At 38.5% G+C, this 20,878-nt stretch overlaps 1 protein-coding gene across 3 annotated transcripts; it reads right to left on the bottom strand.

Moving 5' to 3' along the window:
• Positions 1 to 1,441: 1,441 nt before the first annotated feature.
• Positions 1,442 to 20,144, bottom strand: LOC122291826 (50S ribosomal protein L9, chloroplastic). 3 transcript variants are annotated; one of them, XR_006236768.1, is made up of 7 exons: positions 19,921 to 20,143; positions 19,535 to 19,662; positions 9,672 to 9,717; positions 6,404 to 6,501; positions 6,248 to 6,295; positions 1,888 to 2,072; positions 1,442 to 1,671 (listed from the first exon to the last, which is right to left on the bottom strand). XR_006236768.1 is itself a non-coding variant. In XM_043099830.1 (6 exons), the coding sequence occupies exons 1-6, from the start codon at positions 20,065 to 20,067 to the stop codon at positions 1,952 to 1,954; spliced, it is 588 nt and encodes a 195-aa protein (XP_042955764.1). In that variant the 5' UTR covers positions 20,068 to 20,144; the 3' UTR covers positions 1,888 to 1,951. The 3 variants fall into 3 exon arrangements, 1 of the variants encoding a protein (XP_042955764.1); XR_006236769.1 differs by having other exon boundaries at positions 1,442 to 1,641; XM_043099830.1 differs by lacking the exon at positions 1,442 to 1,671 and having other exon boundaries at positions 19,921 to 20,144.
• Positions 20,145 to 20,878: the final 734 nt, after the last annotated feature.

Below are 20,878 nucleotides of genomic sequence, written 5' to 3'. Positions count from 1 at the left end.
GTCACATCCTTACATACCAACTAAAGTTGCACAAGTTTTCTTTTTTGGCATCTTTAAAATACATGGATTTCCTAAATCTATTGTCTCGGATAGGGATCCAGTTTTTACCAGTATTTTTTTGAAGCAATTGTTTCAATTATAGGGCGCTTCATTGGATTTTAACTAAGCCTACCATCCACAATTAGATGGACAGACTGAGGCATTGAATAAGAGCTTGGAAACTTACCTGAGATCCCATGCTGGACAGAAGCCTAAAGAATGGAGTGCATGGTTGCCCATGGCTGAGTGGTGTTATAACACTACAACTCAGTCCTTTATAGCCATTACTCCTTTTGAAGCTCTTTATGGTTATCCCCCACCAAAGTTGCTGTCTTATGTGCCTGGTACTTCTCTTAATCAAGTTGTGGATCACCAGTTGAAGTCTAGAGAGTAGATTTTATCCTTGTTGAAGGAAAACATCCACAAGGCTCAATATAGGATGAAGTTCTATGCTGTCAAGGGAAGGTCTGAGAGGAATTTTCAAGTTGGTGATTAGGTGTTTTTGAGATTATACCCTTATAGACAAAAAGACAGTTTCTTTGAGACATAATATGAACTTGCTCCTCGATTTTATGGGCCTTTCTAGGTTTTGGAAAAGATAGGATCTGTTGCTATAAGTTACAGTTGTCATCTTCTTCTTCCATACATCCTTTTTTCCATGTATTTTGTTTAAAAAAGAAGTTGGGTCAAAGTATTGCACCACTGCCAACACTTCCTCCAACAGATGCAAGTGGGCAGATTCAGCCAAAGCCAGAGTTAATTTTAGAGAGGAGGATGAGAAATCAAGGTAATCAGCCCATCACTGAGGTCCTAATCAAGTGGCTGGGTGCTCCTGTTGAAGACAGCTTGTGAGAGTCATTATGGAAGTTGAGAGAGCTTTATCCACACCTCGTGGGCATGATGGTTCTCTAGGGAGGTATGATAAGATATTGTGGACAAGAGTCTTAAGGGAGGGGGAATGTAATCGATCTTTGTAAGGAAGGTTATTGTGGGATTCGTATGGGGTGATTTTGTGATGAAACAATAGGAAGTATGAAGGAGTCGTGGAGGGCTTAACTGCTACTTGAAACGGTGCGTTGCAATTAAACAATATGGGACATTTTGGCAAATGTAATAAGTCTTTTCTTTCTAGTTGATTAGTTGTATTAAACGGCTGTGTTTTGCTGTGTAGTTTTAGTATAAATAACATACTCGTGTAAATGGAGAGGGTCTGAAAAAACAGTCGTGAATTCAGTTGGATTGTGAGGAGTTTTGGAGATTACTTGAAAATCTCTCTCAAGGAATCAAAAGTCGATTTCTTGGTTTCGATCTTGTGTTCATTCTTTGCTTTCTAGGTTAATGCTTTCTTGTTCTATTTCCTGTTCATTACTGGGTTAATTACAAGGAGGTTGCTACAACAAGAGACAAAAATAATCTACATAGTTGGAAAAGATTCAGTCATGCAAGCTGGACAAGTCTAATTATGGGGATCAATATAAAATTATTTCAAATCTCCAATATACTAAAACTTCTTTATTTCATGAATAAGTAATATTGAAGTCAAACTAGAGATCAGGTCCCGCTGTCTGGAACACTTTCACCGCAGCAGAATAGCATGACATCCTGAATCAGTGCCAAGTCTACTCCCATGAGCTTAATAACAAAACAAAAAATAAATAATAAATAATAATAATAATAAATATGGAGGACTAAAACATTATCGTAATAAGTGTTTTTCAAACCCATATAGGAAAACAACATGAAAGTCTAGAAATTACTAAGCTAAGTCATTTTGCTGAAAATTTCAGATTTGTCATTATCAAGACTTATATATGATCCCTTGTTAAATTTTCCACTGTATCCATTTACCTCCAATGTGCAAGCTGCTAGCACAACTGTTCTATCCAGAGGCTGGGGCATAAATGGGTCCTTCTTAGTTGGCAAACACATTTAACCTCACTCGAGCAGTTACTTCTGGGTGAAGTCTCAGCTCCGCAATGTATTCTCCCGTTTCCCGGATTTCAGGAAGAGAAACAATTCGCTTGTCCACGTCCCTATAGATGATGAAACATATCAATTAAACAAACACAAGTGTCATATCAGCATCAGCTATAGAAACTTGTAGTCCACTATTTTCTGAACTGTTTATTCATAAACTAATAGGGAAATAAATAAATAAAAAGCTAGAGGTTGTGTTGAGACTCAAGAATGAGTTCAAGGAAAGAAAGATCAAGTCACCTATAAATTCTGAAGTATCAGTCAGAACAGATTGCAAAACGATAAATGGAGAGAACTTTGAGATAAGCAAAGCACCGAAGACATTATGCTAAAGCTTTTTCAAACTAGCTTCAACCAAGATTACAGATGAATGCCACCTTGAACATCGATAGAGAAAATGAATTGTGCCACTTTGACCATCCTTCAAGTGAAACTCTTATTGACAGACTCTGTGTTGGGTGTGTGGTTAGTGACAGAGCTGACACATATCTTTTACTTTACTCCTTGATTTATGCTTCCTATATTTATGGCAATTGCCTCTAAATCATAGGATTTCCTCTTTAATTCAAGAACCTCATTCAGGTATATAAATAAGCATATCATTGAAATTTTCAAGCTTTGAGATTCCTCTTCCCTTGGCAAATTTCTGTGTTCCTGTCCTCTTCCCACGGCAGATTTCTGTGTTCTGTCCTCTTCCCTCGGTAAATGTAACGCCCTAATGGAAAGCCAAAACCACATGGCCTATTCTCCAAAAGAATTTGTCAATAATACAATTGGAGCCTCATTGGAACCTTATAAAGAGCAAGAACTTCTTATTTTCAAGCAATATGGGATCTCATACACTACGTACCCTTATCCTTATCATATGGGGTATCTCAATCTCCCCCTCTTAAATTCCCAACATTCTCATTGGGCCAGTCCATTATAAGTGGCACAGCTCAAGTCCCACATTTCTTGTTGGGATATATTCTGATACCATTTGTAAAGCCCCAATGAAAGGCTCAAACCGTATGGCCTATACTCCAAAAGGACTAGTCAATGATACAATTGGAGTCCCAATGGAACTTTATAAAGAACAATAACTTCTCATTCCTAAGCAATGTGGGATCCCATACACCACCTACCCTTATTATTATCATATGAGGTATCACAGCAAATTTTTGTATTCCTGTCCTTTCTCTTAATTTCATATAATTTCGCCATGCATCAGAGCCCTCTTTGGTCCCAATTGGGGTATACCTTTTTTTTCCTATTTTTTATTTTTTTGCTCTTTCAAATCACTGGGCTCCTGAAGAAGAACTCGAGTCGCACAGCCTCGGGTATAGTTTGATTTTTTCTCGTCAATCTGGTTTGCAAGTGGCAGTTCTTAATTCTCTTGTCATTTTCTACGTGCACTTAAGCTCTCACCCAGAACAGTGGTAATTCATGGTGGAAAAGTAAGTCGATTGCTATTTTCAAAATTTCTTTGATCATATAGCTTCATTGAGTATAAAGAAGGGTCGATGAGCATTATCTGGATGATTCTAGCAAGTTTCACATTTATCTGGTCACCAGTGCACTTAATCTCAACGAAGGTGTCATTTATAATTTTCCTCAAAACAGAAAACTCTCCAATGGGCACATACAAGAAGTTGAAGAACCAGAAAATTGGGCCTCATCAGATCCTGAAACAGATCAACAATAATGCTTATGTTGGTTGATCTTCTTGATGACCTGGGCATCTCCAAGACTTTTAATGCCAAAGATCCTCAAGTATTATCAGCCAAAAGCAAAGTGTTCTTATAATTTAACTCCGGCACGAGTTTGCAATAAGTAGAATGGACAAGTGTAAAACAGGTTGCAACAATATATATATTGTGGGAAACAAAGGTCATAAGAGATTTTGCTAAAGCTTGGTCAAAATCTTGATCAACTGTGCTTTGATCGAGATTGAAGTTAATATTCAAAGTATAAAAGAAGAAGTTTCAAAGATCTTCAAAAGAGCGCTCCTTGTCTTCAAAACATCTCCCAATTCTTTCCAGCCATAGACAACATATTAAACACAAAGGAATCATTCTCCACCTGGCAGCAGCATCTTTCCTCACCTCACAACCATACCAACATGCAAGAAGCTCCACTACTTCCTTAGGCATCACCCAAAATAAACCAGTCCGACCAATAACCTCATACCACAAAGAGTTAGCCACCTCACAATGTAAAAACAGATGAGTAACAGATTCTCCATTCTTCTTGCACATGACACACCAATCTGCTATACACAATCCACGTTTTCTAATATTATCCATAGTCAATGCCTTTCCTAGAGCAACTACCCAATTGAAGAGCACCACTTTAGTAGGTACCTTCACCCTCCAAATGCTTTCCATGGAAAATACACAGTCAGTGTTACAATTAAGCACCTTATAACAAGAATTGACTAAAAACCTGGAATTTCCAGCATAGTCCCACAAAATCTTATCCTCACTTCCCTGCATCACTTTTGAATTATAAATCTTTCCCAAAAAATCTGAAAAAACATTAACTTCCCAATCATTAGGATTTCTAAAAAAATCAACATTCCATAAAATATTGTTATCCGTACATTGAAGATAATCTGTCATAGCAACATTTTGATCCCTTGCCAACCTGAACAGTGATGGAAAATCTGATTAAGAGCTGGTTCTCCACACCAAATATCATGCCAAAAGAGAAATCCTCTTCCCTTCCCCCACCTTAAATTTGATATGCTTAGAAAATTCCCCCCATCCTTTCCTAATATACTTCCATAAACTCACCCCATATGCACCTCTAACTTCTTTAGAACACCAATCCCCCCACCCACTCCCATATTTGACAGCAACAACATTCTTCCATAAAGCATCTCTCTCTTCATGATATCTCCATAGCCATTTCCCAAGGAATGCTTTATTAAACAACCTCAAATTTCTAACCCCCAATACTCCCCAAGAAACCGGCTGACATATCTTATTCCAACTAACCAAATGAAACTTCTTTTCCTCTCCTTTTCCTCCCCATAAGAAATTACGATAAATATTCTCAATTCTCTTGGAAACCCCAACTGGCAAAGGGAAAAGAGAAAGAAAATACGTGGGGAGATAAGACAACATACTCTTAATCAAAGTAATTCTTCCCCCTTCAGACAAATATATCTTTTTCCATGTAGCCAACCTTTTCTCAATTTTCTCAGTCACCCCATCCAATATCATAACAGATTTGTGAGAAGCACCCAATGGAAGACCAAGATACTTCAACGGCAATGAAGCAATCTTACACTCCAAAATATTAGCCAAATCTGAGATATTGCCCACAGCACCCACAGGAACAACTTCAGATTTATTAAAGCTAGCCCTTAGACCCAAAACAGCTTCAAAACAGAATAACAAAGCTCTCAAAGATCGAAAATGCTCTTTGTAAGGAATGATGAGAATGTTATGAACCTGTTTCTTTATTAGTTTTCCTGTTTTCTTGTTGTCTAGAGTGTAGTTTGTATTTCTTTTGTATACCTCCTGTGTAGGCTATGCCTATTCGTGATAATAAAATTCTTATTACTTATCAGAAAAATATTGAGGTTGAATGTCATTTCAACCACAGCCACACAAAATGGATCATACCACTAATTCAATCATCATTTGACTGAAGCTCTAGTCGGTCTACAGCACTTCAAGTGCCTCTAGTCAGTCGATTACTGTTCAAGTGCTGCTTCGACCATTGGAGTGGATAGACTTGTAGTTAGGGTTTTCTTTACCTTATCTATCACTATTTTCAAGGTTTTTCAGTCATATTGCTTATTTTGAGGCCTTAAGGTTTCAAAAACATACATATTATGTTTTAAGGAGAGCCTACATCATCAGATATAAATCATTATATGCTTTCTTGCGCTTTCACTCTCCTTGTGGATTCAAGGAATCACATAAAGAACTTGTTCTACTTTTCTTTACCCACTTTCCACTACATCAATAATAATTAAACAACGAGAAAACTTATTGATAGGAAACAAGGGATTTTTCTCAGTATTCCCTTTTGTATACTTTCTTTGTACTTGTTTCCCATGAATAATACTTATACTTTCTTTGTGCTTGTCTTGTTCTCAAGAAGATTTATTATGTATAAAAAAGAATTAGCAGTATTTGTACATAATTAACAAAACACCAAAACTTGCATAAGGCAAAAGATCACATCAATGTAGGAATTGGCAAAGAAATAAATATTATAATGTCAGGATAGACAGTACCTCTGAAGTTGAGCCTTAATTATGTCAACAAGATCCTGAGCAGTAACACTGCCAAAGCAATTTTGCATCGGTCAATATCCAAAAAATAGATTATTTTTTTATAGGTGCCAAAAAATAGATTGTATAACTGTTAGTACCAAAATAGATCTAATTCACCTTCCAAATATTTGTTTCCCCTTCCCGCCTTTGCGCTTTACCTTAAAAGCTCCAACCGTTTCAAAGATCAGAGCAAGTTGTTGTGCCTCATCTTTTACCTGAAGAAATATGATATAATCTAATTAAATGGTGTAGGGCACATAAAAAGAATAGAGGCAAAAAAAAAAAAAAACTGTGACAGGGTTTTACTAGCAAAAGAACAGAATAGAACAAAATTGTAATAAAAAAATATATAGGACATTTGGGCACTATAATGAAATAATCGTAATTTATAAGAATATAGCCAAGGTTTAAGAGATAATGGACCTTTCAGTAGGCAACTGGAACCAGTAATGCTGTTTTTCTAGCCAAATAAAGGCAACGGAAAACAGGATTCTAAAATTGCTAGAACGCATGTCAAATGTATGCAATGTATTTAAGCTGGCATTTATCACAGGACTATTATATCAGTAACACACTGACTATATTGAAGGAATTTTCTGCAAAGTGCTTGTAGCTCCAGATCAACGTCAGCAAGTGCACTTCAATTTGAGCAGAGGTCAATAAAATAATTTTTTATGAGCCAAATCAGAAGTAGTTCCTGTGGGGGATGTTTCTAATGTGGAGTATATGACCTCCATTTTAGGATGCAAGTGAGATAGATATCTCACTTGCCAATGTAATATTTTGGCCTCCCTTTGGGTGCTCCATGCAAATCAAAATCAATTTGGGATGATGTGTTAGAGAAAATGTAGTGAAATTGGCTAGTTAGAAGATGTACTTATCCAAAGGAGGTAGGGTTACTTTGATAAAAGTACCCTCTCCAACTTCTACCTACTTCCTACCATTATTCCTGCTACCCACCAAGGTGGCTCATCACATGGATTTTTTATGGGGGGCGGATGAATGATGGGTTTAAATTTCACTTGGTAAAATGGCCACACTATGCTCCCCTACTTCAGAAGAATGATTGGGTACCAGGAATTTGCAGATTTTTAACAAGGCTTTGTTCATTGTTGGGCAAATGACTTTGGAGATACCACTAAGAATGGGGCCCTTGTGGAGAATCTTCAAAGACTCGAAGCACGGTGAAGCATGGGGAGGATGCTTTGGAAGCACAAAAGAAGAGTATGGGATAGATATTTTAGAAATACCCACGTTGAAGTGCATGACAGATCCAAAGTCCAATTTTGGCATGACATATGGTGTGGTAACAAGGCACTCAATGAGTCATCCAAAATTCTATCGTATAACAAGAATGAAAGAAGCCTTGATTGCAGACCTCTTGCTTGTATCCAATGGTACTCCCCAGTCCCCAATGGAACCGGTGCACAACCTTGCACATGGGGGTTCAGATGTTCTGGCCATTAAAGAAAGGGAAAGACAAATTTAATGAGTTATGTATAGCAAATGTTACATGTTTATGTTAGTATAAGAATTGAGTATGCACACCTTTCAAGAAAACCTATATTTATTATGTTTACTGTATGATATACTACTTATTGAGTAATTGACTCATTTTCGTTGTTTGTTTATTGTTTTATGTTTTTAAAATGTCTCCTTACCATTGACAACCTGAGGAAAAGAGGGATCATTATCGCAGACTGGTGTAGCATGTGTAAAGGGGCAGGTGAGTCGGTTGATCATCTACTACTGCATTGTGACATAGCAAGGTTTCTACGGAATGAGGTTTTCACTTGATTGGCGATGGCTTGGGTGATGCCTAAAACTGTGGAGACAATGTTGGCTAGCTGGCCAAGCATAAGAGGCAGCCGACAAATTAAAGCTATGTGGAAGATGATCCCTATATGCATTATGTGGTGTTTGTGGAGGGAGCGTAATGAGCGGATTTTCGAAGACCAGGAAAGATCATTGGAGGAGCTCAAACTTTTATTTTTTAGAACTCTTTGTAGATGGGCCATAACTATAGATTTTAATGGTTTGACCTTTCAAGATTTTCTTGCCTCTAATGTGCCCACTTAGGTGGGGCATCAGAGTTGTAATTCAGGCTTTGCCTTTCTTTGATCAATAAAATTGTTTATTTATCAAAAAAAAAAAAAATGTCTAGGTAAAGGTTGTGGGAAACTCCTTGCCAAGAGCTTGTATACCCTCAGGATTAGTCGGGACACTTCCCAAAAACCTGGTGCCAATAAAAAAATATGTTCAGGTAAAGAAGATAGTGTTGATAAGCTGATGACCAGGCATAGATCATGTGTCAAGGGATTTTCAGACTAGTTTGTAAGTGTTCTTTTTTTTTTTTTTTTTTTAAATATCAATTTCAAATTTTCTTGCTATGGATAATATTTTTAAGGGTTTTTTGGTGGGGGAATTTATTTTTTGATAAACTAGGTTTTTTTTTTTTTTTTTTTTTTTGGTTTATAGGTGATAAACTAGGTTTTTTTTTTTTTTTTTTTTTTTTTTTTTTTTTTAATCAAGTTGGGTCTCTTTACCGGGTACAGTTATGAAAGCACATAACACTCCTAACCTACGGTAAGGGATGTTACAATCGTCCGCTCTCTCTACCAAGACATGAATTAGCATTATGCGAATCCATTCCCATGGAAGAATATTTGGAAAGCAAAGTCACCCCAATCTTCTTTGTATGGACAGCTTCCTTGGGAAAGATTCTCACAATAGAAAATTTAAGGAAACACTAATCATTGTCATGGATTAGTGTTGTATGTGCAAAAAAACAGTGGGGAGTTTGTTGATTATCTACTACATTGTGAGATTGCCATGATCGTTGTGGAATGTATTCTTTGCTCAGGGGGGACTAGCTTGGGTGATGCCAAGAAATATAATCAATCTCCTAGCTTCTTATAAAGGCCTTCAAGGAAATTCTCACATTGCAGTGATATGGAAGTTGGTCCGAATATACCTATGGTGGTGATTTTGGTGGGAGAGGAACGAAAGAAGTTTTGAAGATGAAGAGGGGGTCCATGGATGAGCTTAGAAATGTATTTTTTAATACATTACTCCATTGGTTGGTTGAAACTGATTTTAATGGAATGACCTTTCACGAATTTCTTGTATGACTAACTAGCACGCATAGGCGATGCTTTTATATATGTTCCGTATACTTGGGCTTTTGCATATTCTTATGATCAATAAAATTTTGTTTACCAATAAAAACAAATTATGAGTAAACATCAACAGATTAATGTTATGATCGTGAAACTAGTTATAGAGGTACTTCTCTAAGAAGAAACTGGTTATATAAGGTATAGCTTGCACCATTTCACTTTCAAGGAAGCATATGGATAAAAAAAAAAATGTTTAACTCAGTTACCCGTTTTTTCTCAGCCTCAATTCTCTCCTCTTCCATTCGCATTTCCCTGTAAAAAGAATGAATAAAATTTAAAAAATTCATGAGAATAAAAAGATAGATAAGTTCTTCCAAGAATATGATATTACATTCTATGACATGTCTCTTCAATCACTATTTGTCCCCCAACATATGTTAATGCTATGTACAGATAGAGTCCCACTACATATTTTCTCTGAATAAAATTTCTGTTTTTCCATGCTCTGGGTGAGTATTTTATATTCTTAGATGTGGACAAGCTCTCCAAAGTTTTCCGAAGGTTGAAAGTATGTGATCACTTAAACAAGATTAGATATTTTAAACAGATGATCAAGTAGAATGCCTTGAGGCGTTGCTGCTCATCGCCTCCTTCAGTGCATTTAGAAGAAAAATATAATTGAAAAAAATACATTCCCTGCTTTTGAATGTTTTGAAAACTTCAGTTCCGTAGATTGTTTGTTGTGAGGATCTTCCCTAATGAGGCCATCCATACAAAAACATTCAAAACATAAATGGTGCAGTTTGTTAATATAGGGAGCTGAAACGCTTGACGTGGTCCATAAATTACAAAGGAAAGGAGGGAAGTGCGAGTAGGGGAAGAAATAAGGGAAGGGCTGGAGCAGTTTGTTAATGAAGCCAAAAATTCTGAGTTGGAACATTAGGGGGTTGAACGAGTCGAATAAACGTCTTCGTATAAGAGCTTTGTTAAGGCAATGGAAGGCGGACATCATTTGTTTGCAGGAAACAAAGCTGAAAATCATTAGTAGAAGAATTATTAGAAGCATTTGGAGTTGTCAATATGTAGGGTGGATATACTTACCATCAAAAGGGGCCCCGGGAGGTATATTGGTTATGTGGGATAAGAGGGTTGTGGAGTGCACCGATGAGTTTATGGGGGAGAATGTAGTGGGGTGTTCCTTCAAAAATTTAGAAGATGGGTTTGTATGGGCGTTCGCTGGGGTATATGGGCCTAATTTGGATAGGGAGAGGAAAAGGATGTGGGATGAGCTGGCTGGACTTTATTCTTGGTGGGAGGTCCCATGGTGCATTGGTGGGGATTTTAATGTAACAAGATTCCCTGCCGAAAGATCAGGGGGGGACATCAAAATTCAGCAATGGTGGAGTTCTCGGACTTTATCTTTGAGCTAGGCCTTATGGATATTGGATATTCCTCTAATGGGAGGGGAGTACACTTGGTCTAATAATCACACTTGGTCAAGACTGGACAGGTTTCTTATTTCGCCTTCGTGGGAGCTGCAATTTCCAGATGACCCAAAAGAGGCTCCAGAGGTTATGTTCTGACCATTTTCCTGTTTTACTAGATGGGGGTGGTGTGCAAGGGGGTAAGAGGCCTTTTAAGTTTGAAAATATGTGGCTAAAAAAGGAGGGGTTTGTGGATTTGGTTAGAAATTGGTGGAATTCTTATGTATTTGAGGGTAATCCAAGTAAGGTGTTGGCTGGAAAATTGAAAGCTTTGAAGAAGAATTTGAAGACTTGGAATGAGCAAGAGTTTGGTGAGATAACTAACCAGAAAAATTGCTTACTACAAGAATTACAAAGTTTGGAGGGAGTAGATGACGAGAACAACCGAAAAGAGCAAGTAGTAACTAACTCGAAAGACTGACCTTATTGGAGGAGATTTCATGGAGGCAAAAGTCAAGGGCTTTATGGCTTCAGGAGGGGGATAAATGCACTAAGTTTTTCCACCGCATAGCTAATGCACATAGGAGGTTCAATACCATTGAGTCTCTGAATATTGATGGTATTATCTCGTCAGATCAGACGGAAATGAAGGAATATGTAGATGAACATTTTGAAAACTTATTGTCAGAACCTATTGCATGGAGACCTAAGGTGGATGGCCTAACTTTTGAGAGTATTGACCAAGTTAGTATGGTGTGGTTGGAGAGACCTTTTGAAGAGGAAGAGGTATATAACGTTCTTAGAAAAATGAATAAAGATAAAGCTCCAGGCCCGGATGGTTTCAACATGGCTTTTTTCCAAACTTGTTGGGAGGTGGTGAGAGAAGATGTTATGCTGGTTTTCCAGGAATTTTTCACTCATGACAAATTTGAAAAAAGCCTAAATGCTACTTTTATTGCCTTAGTCCCTAAAAAGGCTGGTGCAATAAAGGTACAAGATTTCAGACCGATCAGTCTTGTAGGCAGTGTATATAAGTTATTGTCGAAGGTGTTGGCAAATAGAATGAGCACGGTAATGGAAAAGATTATCTCTAAATCGCAAAATGCCTTTATAAGGGGGAGACAAATACTAGATTCGGTTCTCATTGCCAATGAATGTTTGGACAGCAGAATCAGGTCAGGAATTCCAGGTATTCTTTGTAAGCTAGATATGGAAAAGGCATACGATCATGTTAACTGGGACTTTTTGATGTACATGTTGAGTAGATGTGGGTTTGGGGTAAGATGGAGAAAGTGGATAGGACATTGTGTGTCAACGGCACATTTCTCGGTCTTGGTAAATGGAGAACCTGTGGGCTTCTTTAACAGTTCGCTAGGGCTACGACAAGGAGATCCATTATCACCACTTTTATTTGTAGTAGTCATGGAGGCTTTGAGTGAAATGGTGACGGCGGCAGTAGGAGGAGGGTTTTTCTCTGGCTTCTCTATGGGAGTTTCACATAGCCAAACTACTATTTCTCACCTTTTATTTGCAGATGATACCTTGCTGTTGTGTGAGGCAAATGCAGGACATATTCAATCATTGAAGGCCATTCTACTTTGTTTTGAAGCTATTTCCGAATTAAAGATTAATCTTGATAAGACAAAAATGGTCGCAGTAGGGGATGTAAGTAACATGAGCAGATTGGCTAACATATTGGGATGCGTGGTCTCTTCCTTGCCGATAAAGTAGCATTGCATGTAGAATGGAAAAACTTCAACATGACTTTTTATGGAGTGGAATAGGAGAGGAGTTTAAGTTTCATTTAGTGGGCTGGGATAAGGTGTGCAATCCCTTGAGAGATGGCGGACTGGGGGTTAGGAATGTGAGGATTCTGGTCTTTACTAGGAAAATGGCTTTGGCAATATAACAATGAGAGCGGAGCTTTATGGAAATGGGGGATAGATTTGAAATATGGTCGTGAAATGGGGAGTTGGACACTTACGGATGGTGGACAGAATATTTCGGATAGCATGGGGGAGGAGCCTACAGATCAAAGTGATGAAATAATAATGGTCCCTGACTCTCAAGATTTAAACCAGCCGATAACCTTAATCAGTGTCCCTGACTCTCAAGATTTAAACCAGATGATAACTAGAGCAGATGGAGTGGAGACAGTAAACACAATGGTGGAATGGGAAGGCCAAAATCAGTGTGAAGGGCAGGGGGACAAGAATCCGTTCCCTTTAGACTGTCTCTTACCAAATGAATGTGAGATGTCGGATTGGGTATTCAACAAGGTGAAAGATATTCAACAGATAGTGGGTATGAAGTGTGTGGGCTATGAAGAACAGTTTTTGGCTCTTCTCACAGCCATTGAGGTGGGTCACTCGCATTCTAAAAATAAAGGAGCCAAGAAAGAAAGGGAGCTTAAGAGATTGGATTGGTCATTGAATGAGGGTAGTTCAAGCCGTGAGAGGGTCAAAGGGAAGGGTAAGTTTGTTTCTTTATGAAGCCAAAAATAGTGTCGTGGAATGTTCGGGGGCTAAATGAGAATAATAAGCGCTCCTGCATAAAAAACTTGTTACGGGAATGGCGGGTGGATATTGTATGCTTACAAGAGACCAAACTGAAATTGGTAACCAGAAAAATAGTGAGAAGTGTATGGCATTGCCCATACGTAGACTGGGTGTATTTGGCTTCGAATGGGGCTTCGGGGGGTATTTTGGTGATGTGGGACAAAAGGGTGATGATGAAGAGGGAGGAGTTCATAGGGGAATATACGGTGACCGTTTCTCTTAAAATGGTGGAAGATAATTTTTTGTGGGCTTTTGCAGGAATTTATGGACCGAATGTTGACAACGTCAGACATCAACTATGGGAAGAAATGGCGGGGGTACACAGCTGGTGGGATCTCCCGTGGTGCATAGGAGGGGATTTTAACATCACAAGGTTTCCCAGTGAAAGATCGGGTGATAGTCGTATACGACCAGCCATGACAGAGTTTTCCGACTGTATCTTTGAGCTGAACTTGGTGGATTTACCACTTATTGGCGGCCCTTTTACCTGGTCCAATAGTCAGACATGGTCACGGTTGGATAGATTCTTAATATCGCCAGAGTGGGAATGTCAGTATCCAGAGGTTTGTCAGAGGAGATTGCCGCGTATATGCTCAGATCACTTTCCAATTGTACTGGACGGAGGAGGCATTCAAAGTGGGCGTAGTTACTTCAAATTTGAAAACATGTGACTTAAAAGCGAGGGCTTTGTGGAAAGGGTAAGGCGTTGGTGGTCCTCTTATCAGTTTAATGGTACTCCTTCCCATGTTCTTGCAGGCAAATTAAAGGCTCTAAAGGAAGATTTAAAGCTATGGAATGCTCAATCTTTTGGTGACCTAGGGGAGCAAAAGAAAAACATGTTGGGAGAATTACAGGTTATTGAAAGGATCAATGAAGGTCGATCTCTCACCGTAGAGGAAAGATCAAGAAAGGCAGAATTGACTTCAGAGCTGGAAAAGGTATTATCTTTTGAAGAGATATCTTGGCGACAAAAATCAAGAGCTTTGTGGCTGAAAGAAGGGGATAGAAGTACCAAATTCTTCCATAGAGTGGCAAACTCACATAGGAGGAATAATACCATTAAGATGTTGAATATAAATGGTAGAGAGTGTACTGAGGCGCCGGTGATACGGGGACATGTGCTGAATTTTTTCGAACAACTATTTACAGAAAGAGAGGGATGGAGGCCAAAAGTAGATGGTCTTGTTTTTGATTCCATTGAACCATAGACAGCGGCAAGGTTGGAAAGAGCGTTCGAGGAAGAGGAGATATATGAAGTGATCAGACGTATGGGGAAAGAAAAAGCGCCAGGACCAGATGGCTTCTCGATGGGATTTTTCCACACATGTTGGGAGGTGATAAAAGAGGATATGTTGAATGTCTTCCAGGAATTATTCTTGTCTGGGAAATTTCAGAAAAGTTTGAATACAACTTTTATTGCATTAATTCCGAAGAAGACCGAGGCTGTGGAAGTGAAGGATTTTAGGCCCGTTAGCCTCATTAACGGGGTCTATAAAATCATTTCAAAGGTTCTAGCAAACAGGTTGGGAGAGGCCATTGGTAAGATAATTTCAAAGCCACAAAATGCCTTTGTTAGGGGTCGTCAAATTCTGGATTCGGTATTAATAGCCAATGAATGTTTGGATAGTAGACTAAAATCCGGTATGGCAGGGATTATTTGTAAATTAGACATGGAAAAGGCATATGACCATGTAAATTGGGACTTTCTTATCTATCTATTGAGGAGATGTGGATTTGGAGAAAAATGGTGTAGGTGGATCAGATGGTGCATCTCAACAGCAAGATTCTCAATTCTGATTAATGGCAGTCCAGAAGGCTTTTTTAACAGTTCGAGAGGTTTGAGACAAGGGGATCCGCTATCTCCACTTCTCTTTGTTATTATCATGGAGGCCCTGAGTAGGATGTTAATGGCCTTAGTTACCAATGGTTTGTTGGCTGGTTTTTCTGTGGGTGATCCGGATAGGGGCCTTATCTCAATATCTCATTTACTTTTTGCCGATGATACTTTAATTTTCTATGAGGCAGAACAAGAACAACTTAGAACTCTGAAAGCGGTATTGTTATGCTTTGAAGCAGCATCAGGCTTGAGAGTAAATTTTGATAAATCAGAACTAGTACCAGTTGGGAATGTTAGTAGATCTCGACAGTTGGCTAACACTTTGGGGTGTAAGGTAGCCACTCTTCCTATGTCATATCTGGGTCTACCGCTGGGGGCGGCTTCACGTGTCATAGCTATATGGGATACAGTTATCGAGAAAATAGAGAGAAGATTGGCTGGATGGAAGAGACTGTATTTATCGAAAGGAGGCCGAGTGACCCTGATAAAGAGTACTCTTTCTAACTTACCCACTTACTTCCTGTCTCTTTTTACAATTCCAGCGTCTGTGGCGGCACGGATTGAAAAATTGTATCGGGATTTCCTCTGGAGTGGTTTGGGGGATGAATTCAAGTTTCACTTAATCAACTGGGATACGGTTTGCAGACCAATTTCTTCAGGTGGTTTGGGGATAAAGAACTTGAGAAAGTTCAATCAGGCACTCCTAGGGAAATGGTTCTGGAGATATAATATGGAACCAGAAGCATTATGGAAAACAGTAGTCCATAGTAAATATGGCAGCCTATGGGGGGGATGGTGTAGTAGAGAAGGAAATGGGCCGTATGGAGTGGGGGTCTGGAAGCAAATAAGAAGAGGATGGAGGCTATTTGCCAACCATACTAAACTTTTGGTGGGGGAGGGCACACGTATAAGATTTTGGAGGGACATTTGGTGTGGGGAGGAGGCACTGAAGGATGCTTTTCCTTTTGTATATCAAATGGCGTGCGATCAAGAAGCCTCGATCGCGGATCTTTTGATTCGCTCAGGGGATCAAGTACATTGGAACGTCACTTTCTATAGAGCAGCACATGATTGGGAAGTAAACAGTTTCGCAGATTTTTTCAACCTAGTGTACTCTATGAAGCCGAATGGATTGCATGAAGATAAGCTGTGGTGGAAACATACGGGTAAGGGTATTTTCTCGGTTCGCTCTTATTATAAGGCCCTTACAGATATACCGAATGTTCCGTTTCCATGGAGAAGATTGTGGAGGAATAAGGCGCTGCCCAAAACACTTTTCTTCATCTGGACAGCAGCCCTGGGTAAGATCCTGACTACCGATAATCTGCGGAAGCGGCGGGTAATCATTACAGATTGGTGCTGTATGTGTAAGAAAGCTGGTGAGTCAGTGAATCATCTTCTGCTACACTGTGAGACAGCCAGAGCATTGTGGTGTGAAGTATTCCGTCGAGTAGGGTTGAATTGGGTGATGCCGAAGTCAGTTGTTGAACTATTAGCCAGTTGGGCGATGCCGGGGGGAGACTTACATATCAAAGCTATGTGGAAGATGGTACCTATCTGCATTATGTGGTGCATTTGGCAAGAGCGAAATGAACGAACTTTTGAAGATAAGGAGAGGACATCTGAGGAGCTTTGTATCTTATTTTTCAGCACTTTATTTCTATGGTCTCTAGCTATAGACTTTAATGGCCTAAATGTACACGAGTTTCTAATGACTTCTATAGCCACTTAGATAGGTCTTGCCTCTTGTATACCTTCTTGTGTACTTGGGCTATGCCTTTTATTATTAATACTACCGTTTACTTATCAAAAAAAAAAAAAGAAATGGGGAGTTGGTGTTCAAAAGAGGGAAGGGGGTCCTATGGAGTGAGGTTGTGGAAGTTCATACAGAAAGGATGGGATTCTTTTGCTAGTAATACTCGATTGAGCTTAGGGGATGGAAGAAGGATACGCTTTTGGAAGGATTGTTGGGTGGGTGACACAGTGTTGCTGGAGGCTTATCCCGCTATTTACAATATTGCAAGGGATCTAGATGCCATGGTGGCTGATTTGAGGGTAACTATACAAGATTCACAAGAGTGGAATATCAGCCTAAATCGGGAGGTACATGACTGGGAAGTGAACATGTTGGTGGATTTTTTTAACTTGCTATATAACATTCCTGTTGCTGCCACAACTGAAGATGTGATGATTTGGAGACCTTCTAAGAAAGGAAAATTCACAGTACGCTCGTTTTATAACTCTATTACTGGGCAACAATGACATTATTTCCCTTGGAAGAACATTTGGAGGACTAAAGCACCAACAAAGGCTGCCTTTTTTGTGTGGACAGCAGCCTTAAGCAAGATACTGACTAATGATAATATGAGGAGAATGGGCCTTGTTATCACGAACTGGTGTTGTTTGTGTCAGAAGAGTGGGGAAACAGTGGATCATCTACTTTTACACTGTGAGTTTGCTAGAGACATATGGAACTACTTTTTTAGCAAGATGGAAATAGCATGGGTGATGTCAGGCCGGGTGGTTGATCTTCTGGCATGCTGGAGAGGTATCACTGGGACACCACAGATTGCAGTTATTTGAAAAATGGCCCCTATTTGTATTCTTTGGTTTATTTGGAGTGAACGTAATGAAAGACTTTTTGAGGATCATGAACGTTCCTTGGAAGAGTTTAGGACTTTCTTTTGGAAGACTTTGTTTATGTGGGCTATTGGGTTGGATTTAAATGGGCTTAGTTTTCATGATTTTCTTGTAACGGTTACTAGTTCTTAAAAATGTGTATGCTTTTGTATACCTCTAGTGTACTTGGGCTATGCCTATCCTTTTATCAATGAAATATCATATTACTTATAAAAATAAAATAAAACAATCTACGGAAATGCCACATCAGTCATGGATTGGTGTTGTACATACAAAAAGTGTGGAGAATCCCTAGATAATCTATTACGTCATTGTGAGATTGCTATGACCCTATGGAATGACTTCTTTGCTCCGGTCGGATTAGCTTGGGTGATGCTAAAAAGGGTAATCGACCTCCTAGCTTTTTTGCAAGGTATCCAGGGTAACCCTCAGATTGCAGAAGTGTGGAAGATGATCCCAATTTGTCTATGGTGGTGTATTTGGAGGTAGAGGAATGCAAGAAGCTTTGAAGATCGAGAGCGGCCAATGGATGTGCTTAGAAGTTTATTTTTCAATACTTTACTCCATTGGTCAATTGTAATTGATTTTAATGGATTGTCTTTTCATGACTTGTATCGCTAAACTCGCATGTATAGCCAATGATCTTGTATATGTCCTGCATAATCGGGACTTTGTCTATTTTATGCTCAATAAAATTGTGTTTATCGATTAAAAAAAAAAAAACCAGTGTAGTTTTCAGCAGGTTGTGATAGAGATAGAGTGGTGGTGAGGCAGTAAAAAAGTTGCAATGTTGATAATGCAAAGTCTTATGGAAATGCCAATACAAGCATTGGTCAGCACAAGATGACGAGTAATAGTAGCCTTGGTGGATTAACATCTAGTGTTTGGGGACAAAGAAGATGCTCATGTTAGCTGAACAGGAGATCATATAGCTACAGATGATTATTGTAATTCCATAGGCACTATTAGAGGGGGTTATTGTTGCAAATTATGCAGGCTGCACATTTATGGGTTGTCTTCAGAAATAATGAAAGGTAATGTACTATTGTATTTTAGTCAGCACTCAGGAGGTGGTTGTCAGCATACATGGAGGTTCCTAGCAGAGATGAGGAAGAAGCAACCATGTCCATTTAATCATTTATCTTGATTTCCCACAAATCTTACATTTTGGGAAGAGTTTTAGCAAATGCTGGTAAAAATGAACTGCCAGACACAAAATGGCAAAAATTGACAAGATATAAAATATCTTTCCACCTTCCTACTCTCTCTATCATAAGCATAATATATCATTTTCAGAATTGTATAGATGCCCAGGAGTGAAATCAGCATTCACAATCTGCATTGACATTTAATTATAAACTATAACTCCAAATCCAAGTCAAATCTTACTCGTATCAGCTACCTATTATGTCATAGACGTTCTCTTATAGTTTCTACTTACTCTAGATATGGCCTATTAGCATGTGATACACTTTCTACTTGAAAAATTTCCCCAGTTACGAGACCTAGGCTTCTTAAACTTGTTGCATTTTATCATCACATTATCATCAAACACTTATTGAAATAAAAATCCTGGCCGACCAAACCATCAGCATTCCTCCTGAATTGGGCATGTGAGAGATAACGAAACCAACACAATGTAAAGATAAGATGGTTCAGTTATACATTACTTGAGCAGACTGGCAGTGACAATCTGAGCCTTGCCCATGGGTAGTAGATAATTTCTGTAAAACCCAGCCTTCACGTCAAGCAGCTGCCCCTTCTTTCCCAGGTCTGTCACGTCTTCCTTCAATATTATCTGACCCCTCCCACACCAGCACTCAATTATAACGCTATAACTGACACTTACTTCAATATATTTTACATTTTCTATGAAGTTTTTATTATAATAAAAATGTATGGAAAGAGAAGCTAAATCGTGAATAATGTATTTTTAGCTTTCTTTTCCTTCACTTTCTCAGCAGCCAAACAATTTCGAACACACATATAGGTGCTGGAATGTAAATAATAATAGCACAACCCATTTCGTTTTCAAAAAGATGAAATATATATCTACCTTGCGGGTCTTGGTGGCTTTCTTCTGAGCCAAAACCACCAAGGGTGTTCTTCTGTTCGGTAGTTTAGTGGCTTCATTCAAGTTTCCTCCGAAGCTATGCAACCACGAAGAAGAACTCCACGATAGAGCCGAAGCCGTGGATGCCATTGTCGCCCGTCCTTCTCTGTCTCCAATTGGTGTTTATGATCTTATCCCCTTTGTTACACACAGACAAGACCGGGGAATGGCTATATGTTTTGCTTTTTAACATTTTGACCTCCGTCCAAAGGCAGAAACGGCAATGTTTTGTACCTTTTAAGTTTGGAATTACACTATTGTCCTCGTGACTTAAGGCCTCAGTGTCGGATAGTTTGTCCTTTTATAACCGAATGGGTTTATACCGTTTTGAAATTTAAAAAATCGATACTATATCAATTATATTCTTAAATTGATATTTTTAATTAAGTAATATTATTTATCATCTTAATTTTTATTATCTTCTCATCATCTCATAATATATTAAGTGATTAGAAATTATTTATTATATTTTATTTATAAATTTATTATTTAATGCCATATTATAGAATGATGAATAAATTTTTCTCTTTTAATTTTATTGATTTCGATCCGATTCAGTCTAATTTTTCATATTTATTATATAATAATAAATATATATGAACTAATATGGTGTTAGAAAAAAAATTGAAACTGGATTTTAACCAGTTTTGAGAGAAATGAAGTACTGAACCAAACTTGGATACTGGAGGTGAGCTCGGTCCAGTTCGGTCCCTTTTTTTATTGAAATCCGTGGTGTCCACCATTCAGCAAGTCTTTCACGCAAACAATGTATTTAGTTCAGGTTTTGAGTGCCGTTGATTTTCCTTTAATTGAATTTTAGCTCAAATATTAGTTAAAATATGGAAAACAATCTCCTCTCGTTTCAAAATTTTTTATAATTTTTTTAAATATCATTCAAATA

The sequence above is a fragment of the Carya illinoinensis genome, chromosome 13, assembly GCF_018687715.1.
Source record: "Carya illinoinensis cultivar Pawnee chromosome 13, C.illinoinensisPawnee_v1, whole genome shotgun sequence".
In the NCBI taxonomy this organism is placed as follows: Eukaryota; Viridiplantae; Streptophyta; class Magnoliopsida; order Fagales; family Juglandaceae; genus Carya; species Carya illinoinensis.
The sequence above is the reverse complement of the archived record's forward strand: the minus strand, read 5'-3'. Positions and strand labels throughout refer to the sequence as shown.